An 11,034-nucleotide genomic window follows, 5' to 3' on the forward strand; every position below is an offset into this window, starting at 1 on the left:
GGCAATAAAAAGATACAGGGTGTAGCTTTATTTAATTATTTTAATGCAAAGGAATAAATTAAATTTATGTGAGTGATTAAAGAAAAATAGCTCTGCGCACCTGTGTCCCCTGAGGGAGGAATGAGCCGTGCAGCTCAATCAGTCTTAAGATAACAGCAACTGGGTAACTTCATTTCAGCCCATCTTTCCTCCCTCTTCATTGTGTAGCCCATCTTCCACTCAGAAACCATCTTCCCAGACCCTTTTGGGCTGTCAGTGGTACCACATTAAGCCTGTACTAGCAAACAGGCCTCCAGTCATCTCAGTCTGCAAGAAGTGCAGTCTCAACTGTAAAGCCATTCTCTAAACTTTGTGGGGATGTAATGCCCCATATCAATGAAAGAAATATTTTTGTTGTATTTCACCTCTTTAGAGTCACTAGCCTCTTCCCTAAAAACCTAAGGGAATAGGCAACTGTCCCACAGTGCTCCACAGCACAGTAAGACTGGCCTCTATAACTTACACCTCTGAGTCTACTCCTGGAGATGAAATTAACTTTTGACACAGAATTTCAGGGACATCTCCTGCCCACCGTTAAAAGCGTACACAAATAAATATGGGTCACAGTTGAATACAGTCACTGTTATAAAAATTCAGTAATTTCCTAGAAGGATATTTTTGTTAAGCTTTTTGTTGTCTGGTCCAAGGATCCTGGCAAAGAACCTCTCTCCATATTTCCCACAAAAATAGGTGAGCATTGGGGAAGGGAAGAAGCTGGTGAGCAGAGAAGGTGAAAGAAAAACAGCACTTGCAGTCTACTTCAGAAGTCTCTCTCTTTGGCTCTTCCACTACTCTGCTGTTTTCCAGGTGGCACAGTTCACACTGCCAAACCAAATTCCAGCTCTGGCTTCCTGTTCGCTTGCTGCCTAGTTCCATGGAACGGTGCAAGTGGTATGTTTTATAACTGAACCAACTCTATCCTACACAGAAAAGTCATAGACTAAAATGTAATTTGCAGGCAGGTTCTAGCAGGTCAAAGTGGCATAATAAAATGCCAGGAGTTTGGCTATAGCAAAATGGTAGTTCTATAATCTATACAAATGGTACTTTCCCTAACAAACACCGGAACCATATTGGAACATCACCTATTTATGCAAGCACAGAGTTATAAAGGCCATGGGGCTCCTATGTAAAATAAATAAGGTAGTTCATAGGTTTTTAAGACTGTTTCTGCCTCTTCAAAAGCTCAGGTAGATACTATTGCACGGGTGTACCCATTGCTCATATTTTGGAGGCTCACTTCACAACTATAAGGCAGCAAGTCCAAATCAGAACATAAAGCCCAAATGTTCATGCAACTACACTATAACGACTTGCTATCTCTATTGGTTTCCTGATTGACAGAATTCCAGTACACTGCAACTTTCCTGCAGAATGTATTACAACAGGTTATCTTCAGCATTCATTGCTTGAAAATCTCACATAATTTGAGAAAAACAGTTTTGAATTTTATGTCTCAAAACCCACCTGAGATTATTCTCTACTTTTTTCCATAAAGGGCTTACTGCTGCAACCTTTTCCTTCAGTCAAGGACAGCCAAATGAGGACCTCAGATGTGGTCCAGCACACTGTGGGTGTCTGTGAGGTGCATCCTGCTAGTGGACGGGCAATAGCATTTTGAATCTTTCGTAAGATACCAAAATACCAGTATGACCTCACTGATGGATATAATACTTTTTTCAGTGGGAACATTGTGTAATAGGCAATCTAAGGCTCAACATCCAATCCCATCATTAAGTAAAATCTACATCTTATTCTTTACAGAGCATAGAAGAGCTGGATACCCACTTTTTTTTTTTTTTAGCATCTCTCTGTTTCAGTACAGTCCACAAAAAGTGTGTCTCTCTCAACAAAAAGAAGCATCAAATTAAGTATTAATTGCATTGTAGTTTGACAGAGCAGCAAACAGTAAGAAAGAAAGAAGGTACAATAGTCTCCAAACATACCAGATCAAGACTAGTCTACTCAAAGCTATGCAACAAAGGCTCTCCACCCCGCTCAAAGGAAACCTTCCACATTAACAGTTCATGCAACCCATGTTTGCTAAATTCCTCCCTGAAATCCCATACAACTACCTCAAACAGTTATTAAGTGTCCCTGCCACACTCACTCGGCAGGTGCTACTGTTCATTGTCAGATTTAAAAACTACCAAGCAGCTTTCACAGAAAGATCTGACAGTATAAACTCACAGGGGAGTCTTCTGACAGCCCAACACCCAAWGCTAAATAGATTTATTTGCACAGCATATCTAATTCTTATCACTAAACCACCAACAGTGATGTTACACTTAAAGTCTCTGCTCAGTCAGTAACAATATGAACAACAGAGCTCCTCCGGTCAGCTACTGCAGCACTTTCTTTAGGAGAATACACTGTGATGGTATTACTACCACGTTCACACGCTCACCCCTTTCCCCCCATCCATCATATGCCCCAGGTTCGAAGTGAATTTTGGAATTAATGCACTTTTGGCTCTGAACCAAGTTCTGAGCTGAACAGTGGCTGTTCAGTTCAAGTGTGGCCAGACCAAGCAATATTATATTTTCCTCCAGCTTACAAGTAAAAGGCAAAAAAACAGGATTACATCCACAGTCAAGCCACAATCTCTACGCACCTCACTACAACAGATTAGACTTAATCACAGCTAATTCCATCTAGCCATAACAGTACCAAATCATTTTTGCATATTTATTTATAATAGCAAAACCAATCTTTTTAGAAGCCACTGGAAGACTTGTTTCAGTCTTCTTATAAGAACAGACAACCCTGCTAATTTGTGGGTTTGGGTATAAATATTGTAAGAACAAGTGTTGATACTTGAAAAACCTTGAAGGAAAAGGGAAGTTTAAAGCAAATAATACAGTATCATGAAATAGAATATATGCACTAAAATTCTCAAAGTCAGAAATTCAGGAAATGCGTATCATCTTTAAATAACAATGTTGCATATATGCAAAGTTTTTATCACCAGCAGTGCTCAGGAATGGATAGGATTAAGACCTTATAAGTACTGTTTGCATTAGTTACATTTACTGTTTGTATTAGCTACATGCCACCTACTTCAGCACATATTGCCAACACAATCATGTCAGCCACATTAATCTTTTGCATATTAGTTTCCAAGTTTTATCATTTAGCTACATCTCCCTAATGCTACATTAATAGGGAGCTTCTTTATCCAACAAGTTTGCCTTTTATAAAAGACAGACAGGAAAAACTGAAGATCACTCTACCAGGACACTTCCCAGGAAACAATACTGCATGTCATACTAGAAAGGAATAGTAAATGTGGGATGGCCAGAAGATGCAACAAAACTAGTAGAGATGCTGCAAAAGAAAAATGAAGTGTGCTGAACCTGATGAAGAAAGAGTATGATTGGAATAAACTGGTATAGGATGGTGAAACATATACCAGTGCAGGTCACCAAGCACACCTTGTTCAAAGACACACCCTAGAGCAGCAGCAAGTCTTTATTTTCAAGCAGATCAGCTAGCTATGATATTACTCAACTCTTCATAAGAGATATCTTCCTCTGGAACAAGAGCTGTCTTCCAGAACAATTTGTACTGCGTGTACATAAAAGCTTTTTTGGTGGCTGGTTCATTCCTGGCATAGCAGAAGGTGTTGAAAAACCAGGAGTGAGAATCTCTGAATAATGAGACCATTTTTATTATTTACCTCCTCCTCAACTGAAGTGCTGAAAATATACAACGCTTGATGCAATTAACTTTATAACTCATTTCAATTATCAGAAGTTCAAGAGCATTACAAGCTCTAACGTATTTTGAATATTTGTTGTTTTTAAATCTCTAAGAGCATGTAGAAAGTAATGGCTAAATACACTTTCAGAGTTTATTTTAAATTGGAGCTTAACTAAAGACACTACTGCGTTACCACACACTGAAAATGCACATCTAAAGTAACACAAGCCCAATTTCATGCAAACATTACCAAAAAAAAAAAAAAAGATGTGAGAGGGAAGTGGCAGGATACAAACTGCAAGAACAGAATCATGTCTACTCTGGAAGTTTTTCCAGCATTAATGGAATTTCAGGATGATCTTTCTAATCACTTCAGATATCACTAGGGAACAGACTGAACAAGAGATGCAAACAAAACAATCAACCCAAAAGTTAAATTGCTGTACAGCTGTAGCTCCTTCTAGCTTTGCAAGACTGACAGTATGATTTTCTATTAACCCTAACAATTTTTTTTTTTTTGAGGGACAGAACATATAACAAAGTGCAAGAAGACCTGGTCGTACCAGAGATAACACTGCAATGTGAGATAAGTACATATTCAGGGACTCATGCTAAGTGGCCATACAACCCAACTGTAAAGTATTTTGTATGCTCACAACTTGAAAACCACTTTCAACAAAAAATTTAAGAAATATTTCAGTTTATAATTTAGTCTTGAGCATAACTGAAGATTCATGCTTTAAACAATTAATCAGCACACTAATCACAGACCATGACACTATTTCAGTTTGCACATACAATATCCTGAGACTGGACACAGTCTGATTTCATTGTCCAAGCCCCCCCCGCAGCAGGCCACCTCCCACAAGATGTAGTACGGCTGCTAGAAATCACAAGTTCTCCATTACCAGCTGCTTCAAAATACCATTAGTGTTGCCCAGTTCCCTTTAGAAGCAGGCAGTAGAACCAAAACCACCTACTTCTAAGCCTGCCAGAGGAATAACTTGGGAGATGAATATAATTCACATAATCCCAATTTTTTCTCTCGGGATTTTGATCATCTTTACCTAGATGCTGATGAACATTGTCCATACCACAAAAAAAAAGCACCCTACTACCTTGCTAGCTAAGACTGGTGGGTTTTGCTTGAAAGCATAAGAGATGTAGGGGCATATAGTTGGTGTTGTATGACAAGTCAGCAGAATCCTAGAAGAAGGAGGTCTTAAAACTTGCAGAAAACATGCTTACATCAGCGTATCAGCTTTGATTGTAGCTATCAGCTTTCACAAGCACTAATAATACAGCTATATGTCAATATACTTCATATTTGGTGTCTTAAGTGTCTGAACATTATTAATAACACTCATCCCAAAGTGAAGCAGTAGGTGGGATTTTTTTTCCCTTCTACTAAGTAGCAAAGTGGTATGGTTTGGAATGTAAAGAGACAGACATTAAATACTATCATGACTGGTATATCAGAAATAAATAAGCTAAGTAGTAATCTAATCAAGCAAATAGACAAGTAAAATGCTTCAATATAGAATTGTTTGAGATCCTAGCCATAGTGCAGAAAGCCAAAACGTAGCCTTCTCACAGCRCCCCTTGAGCATACGACTAATTACCTGAGCTTACTTTTCCAGGAGATGATTTTTATTTTAACAGAAAACAGAACAACTGCACATATTATTATTAACACTGGATTCACTACACACAAATATGACAGTAAAATTATGTCCAACTGCTCTAAAATGCAAACATCTTATTTCAGACTATGGGTATTGCAAAAGTGTTGAGCTATCTTCTTATCTGAATCTATGTTGTGCATTAGTAGCATTGTGAAAGTAATTCTCATTCCAGCTTGTTATAAGGACATTAAGCAGCCTAATATATAATCTATAATTCTACCTAGATCAGGATCAGATTTCACCTGATATCTTTTCAGTTAAGATGGTAAGTTCTGTGGTGCAACTGCTGGTTTGGGAATGAAACTGGAAGCTTTCGGTGAAAGTACTAGACTGAGTCTAACAAGATCCAAAATTAGTATTTCTACAAGCAAACTGTTATGTACCACTAGAGAAGTCATTTATGCTCCACATTTTAGCTCCCCTATCCATACAACAGGGCAAGGAAGAGAAAAACAGGCATTAAATGCACTCTTTCAGCCAGAGTGCCTCACATGGACTTGTCAAATAGCCAGAACAAGGGGAGACTCAGTGTCAGCTGAGATGTCTGGGTGCTAATGTAGCACATACATTTATTATTTCAGTTAAAGAAAACAATTGCACTTGGACTTCCCAGCTCAGTATTTCTTAATACAGTTTGGGAGAAAAGTATACCTTAGCTGTCTGTGAAATCTCTACACAACTGAAGTTCTCTGTTGAGAGCTATTTTTGATTTTATAAGAGTGCCACTACCACAAATGTTCTTTCTACTCATTACTCCTGGGACCTCTTATGAGAGAGATGAGGAAACAGGACCTTGTTTCTGGCAGTTAACAGCCCCATGCTTTACAGATAAGGCATTTTCCTAACAGAATATCTGTGTTCTTACATGTCTTACATTGGCACAGCAAGAAAAGAAAGCACATCCTGGAGTTTGGGGTGGAGAGGGGGAGAAGCCAGAGGAAAATAAAAGTTTAGAAATTTTCAACAAACTACTACCTTTTCTATGTAACAGAAAGGGGAAAAAAATCTACAATTTGAAGCTTCAGTTTATTGCTCTACTCGTGCAACTGCCTTCTAAGTGCTTCATTGCCTGCTATAAATAACTGAGCAATCACCAGTTATTAAACCATAATGAGGAAGGCATGGATAAGAATGACTCAGATAGGCTTCATTTTGCCTACTGTAGTTCCAGTCTCATCCCTCAAATGTAAAACACATTTTCATCACTATCCCCAACTTCAAACACTAGATGTTGTCTATTCAGTGAAAATGCTGTTTAAAACATCCCAGTTGTTACGACTTCTTCAGAGTGGCCTTTCTGCCTATCCTCCAGACCCCATCACCTTTCCTGTCACTGAGTATCAGCCATCTCTGTTCTTCTACCTACTGTCTCACAATCACTGTGGCATCAGATGTGTCAACCTGTTTTTTTATTTTCCAGGAACCCTGCTGTACCAAAAATCTGCAGTTATTTCTCATCTTCAGTGAATGCTTGATTTGTTTCTCCTTGTTCCTTTCTATTTTAACTCATAACTGCTTTTATTTGCCTTAGAATGTGTTTTAAACACATAATGCTCTTAGAATCCAAATTGGAGATGAAAAAATGATCTCAAATAGGAAAAAAAATGTAACACAGCAAGTGGCACGTAATGTTATTTTGGCTTCTCATTTTTTTGTGAGTCTATTTTTGGTTTTGAGAAAGGAAAAGGGGAAAACAGATTAAGTGAAGTTTGCCCATCCCACATGAGGAAAGAGAGTGCCATTTGATTTTGGAGACTCAGAGAATACATTATGCAGCAGCCTGGGGCAACACAACTTTAGAGTGAAATTACAGAAAGTGAAACTTGTTTATCACAATTGCTTACAATCCCACATCAGACAACGGTGTTAACAAGACTTTGAGCCACACAATAGGACAAATGGAGAGGGCTTCTCACCTAATCCAAGGAATGGCAATTTCAGAAAGCCAAGTCAATGCAGAAAACATTAAAAGACCTTATGAAAACATTGTGGGGTTTTTTTTTACCTGTTTTTCTGCTAATAAGACCTTTGTTTTCAGCCAATAGAATCTGTGAGCAGTTTGGTAAGTTACAAGTCTCATAAAGAGAAAAATATATATATTCTTGGTGACATTTACAGGTAAGGAAAACATCATCATGTAGTGGGCATTTTTCCTCTGCTAAACAATGAATACTGCAACTTAAACGGAAGGACATAATATGTGATCAACAGAACATGCTCTTACACAAGTTATTGCTCAACCTGACATGCACATATGTCTTTTTCTGATCCCAATGCCAGAATAATTTAGAAGGTTTTAGGAAAATGAAAAGGGAATGGTAGAGCAGCATGTAGAACAGAGACAAAAGGATACCCCGTTTAAGGAGATTATTATAGCTGCCTGTACCTAGCAGCCTTGCACATCTCTTAGAAGTCTCATTTCTCAATTTCAGATTTAAATAAAACAGAAAACTAGTTATTTATTCTTACACTTTAATAATTCTTAGTCTATGCTTCTTAGATTGTTTTGAATGATTCAATCCTTACTGACAAGTCCCACACAAGTAAAAGTTAAGTGACTTATTTCATTAAAAACAATTAAATGAGCCTAAAACTAAGTTGGCTCATTAAAGAAAGAAATTTTGCAATTTTCAGCCTAGAGCAACTCTGTGGAATAGTTATGAGTCTCTCTATTAAAGTGTAGGTTGAAAATGCTGACGTAGTGGGATAGAGTAGCACAAAACCAAAGGGTGTATCTACATGGCACACTGTGATGCTGTTCTCAAACACCTGAACTAGCTCCAAAATTGAAATCAGTAATAAGAACTTCAGCAAAGCGAGTCTCCYGAGATAATCACCCAGGACAGAGCACCAAACAAACTCTTATTTCTAGCTTGAGTTTCCTTAATGCAGAATAGCATTGCAGCTATGCAGGCATGCACAAAGTATCATAACAGCAGTCTAATAGGAAAAGCAGAGAGGGATTACACTCTAAAAGGAATTAGATTACTCTTTTGCTTAAATATGTCTTCTTCCACCATTACTATGTATTACAATAATGCACTTCGAAAGAGCAGTTGCATCCATACTCATTCATAGCTTTGCTAGGCTAAACAAACTAAGATCTTTAGCCTCTCCCTTGCAAGGCAGGTTTTACATTTCCTGGAAGCTAGCAATACTTCTCTACACTTGTTCCATTCTGACCTACCAGAGATGGCAAAATGATGGTGGAACAAGTAGCACAAACCAATCCATACCAATTCTTTTATTTTTTTGGAGTGAAAGAGCCACAATGAATTATGTATATATTTATAAAACTTATTTCCAAATAGCCTGCTGGTCCTAGAAGGTTATGGCTGAAGAGTTTCACTTTAAAAATACTGACTTGAACATGTTCCAAAGGCTTATTACTTATAATTCATCTTGTCTTTAGCAATTAAATTTAATAATATTGACTTTATTCCATCATAACTATTTTTAGTTAACAGACTAACACCAAAACACTTTGCTCCTTACTGCACTGGAGCACCAAGCAGTAACACAAACTATGCTAGAGCCATTTTAGAAAGAAACAGTTCATTAGGGAGCCGTTGCTTCAGAGGTTAAAAAAAAATCTCCACGTTACGTGACAAGGAGATCTGTAGGAAACATTACCGATATTACTTTATTTCAGGAGAAAAGCTGACAGACCATTTCATGACATAAGACCAGCGGCCGCTCAGATGTAGAGAAAGCGGCGTAAAAACAAGGYTGCTCAGCGGGACCTGCGAGCACGGCAGATGACACACACGGGGCTAACCCAGGTTACGGCCTGCCGCGCTGCCCGCGGCAGCAGCACAGCGCTGACAGCGGGGAGGAGACCCCGGCCCACGCCCCGAGGGCGGTTCTGCCCGCCCGGAGCCGCCCCCAGCCCCGCCGAGCCCTCCCGCGCCCCGCCGAGCTGCCCCGGCCCGGCCCGGCCCGGCCCGCTCCTCACCCAGGTACTCGGGCCCCGGCAGCGAGAGCCGTTCGGGACTCAGCATCCTCCAGCTCCCGCCGCCGCCGCCGCCCTCCCGGCTTCCGTCCGTTTCCAAGGCGCCCGACGCTCCCACCGCGCGCGAGGCCGGGTGTTGCTCGACCACTCGCTCCGGCTGGGAACACGCGCCCGCGCCACGAAGGTTCCGGTCCGAAAGTCGCCCGGGCCGGATGATGAGCCCGGCCCGGCCTCTCCCCTGGCCCCGGGTCGCCCCTGGCCCGGCACCCCTCGGGGCCTCGGCGGCCTCCCGCAGCCCGGGGGTCAGCGCAGGCCCGGGGCTTTGAGCAAGCCTGGGAAGTCAGGTGTGACCTCGTGGGGAGGGTCTCCAGAGGAGCGTGACAACATGGCGGCCTGGCCACGGGGTGGGGGCTGCGGGGCGACATGGCGGCCTGGCCGCGGGGTGGGGGCTGCGGGGCGACATGGCGCTACAGGGACTGTAGAAGAGCTGGTGAAGCTGAAGAGCCACAATGGCACAAGGACAAATGTGTAAGTAGCCTTTCTGGTTAAATTTAGGTTGAAAATCAGAAGGTGCCTAATACCAGAGAGGTGTTGGAAACTTTGGAACAACTGTGAGGGAAAGAKCCTCATTTGAAGGTGAATAAGTTAATGAAGGACCTTGTGTAGCAACCTTGCCCCAGAGAGCAGGGACTGACCAGGGCCACCAGTTCAGTCCTTCTGTCTGTACCGTTGCTCCACACCTGCACCCCTTTTCCCAACACTAGCACTCCTGAGAGGGGGCTACAGGGAGCACCAGGAATTGCGCGTTTTCACAGGAAAGTAGAAATTAGCAGGGGAGTCCTGAACTATAGGCTCTTTCTTCTCATTGGGAATGGCCTGGGTTCCTGGGGATCAGAAAGGCCCCTGTTCTGGAGGCTGGAAGCAGCTGTGCTGGGCTCACCTTCTCTAGAAGCTGAAGGGGCCCAAGTTCCCAAAGGAATGCAGTTTCTTGCAGCACCGTTAGAAAAAGCCCAGCCCAGGATGCGATCCCAGGAGTTGAAAAAGGAAAGACTGAGGAAGGGTTGTCTATGCTTTTACTGACAAATGTAAAAGAACAGAAATTAAATAAACTACTTATGCATGGATATAACCTGCCTTTATTGCACTAGAGGAAAGATCAGACTGTCACTGTTGGCAGCTCAAGTTTAACTTCTACTCAAAGGACAGCCACAGTTAAAACGAGCAAATGAGATGTTATAGCTACCCTGTTTTTATCCCCAGAAGTCTTGCTTGGACCACTCTGCTGTCTTTAGGTTGTGCTGTCTTTAAAAGGATATGGCTTAAACAGAAATATTTTAAAGATAGGTAGTGATAATGATTTAGAAAACAGTCAGACAATGAGACACTTCAATTTGAGGCATGATCAGAAAAAAAGATAAAATTGTCTTAAAGAAGATAGGTATAACATAGAAAGTTATAATGTTATATAAGTGATGTATGCTATAAGGAAGCTAGTTTAGAACAGCATATTTGTTCAATTTTGTAATGCAGAAAATTCTGTGAATTTAAAGGCTATAAATTTAAAGGAAAGGCAGCTTTTTGATACCAGATACAATAAGATTGTGGAATGCATTGACACAAGGTATTTTTGAGGCCAGGAATTCAGCAGACTATAGA

The 11,034-nt window shown here is 40.8% G+C and overlaps 1 protein-coding gene across 1 annotated transcript in view; it reads right to left on the bottom strand.

Moving 5' to 3' along the window:
* The window catches only part of CUNH11orf49 (chromosome unknown C11orf49 homolog), an 85,692-nt gene extending 76,179 nt beyond the window's left edge, over positions 1 to 9,513 (bottom strand). The window contains exon 1 of the mRNA XM_026082383.1: positions 9,382 to 9,513. Coding sequence (XP_025938168.1) covers positions 9,382 to 9,427 — 46 coding nt within the window. The 5' untranslated portion in view covers positions 9,428 to 9,513. The remainder of the gene's footprint in view (positions 1 to 9,381) is intronic.
* Positions 9,514 to 11,034: the final 1,521 nt, after the last annotated feature.

Source organism: Apteryx rowi, unplaced genomic scaffold (genome assembly GCF_003343035.1).
Source record: "Apteryx rowi isolate R43461 unplaced genomic scaffold, aptRow1 scaffold_574, whole genome shotgun sequence".
In the NCBI taxonomy this organism is placed as follows: Eukaryota; Metazoa; Chordata; class Aves; order Apterygiformes; family Apterygidae; genus Apteryx; species Apteryx rowi.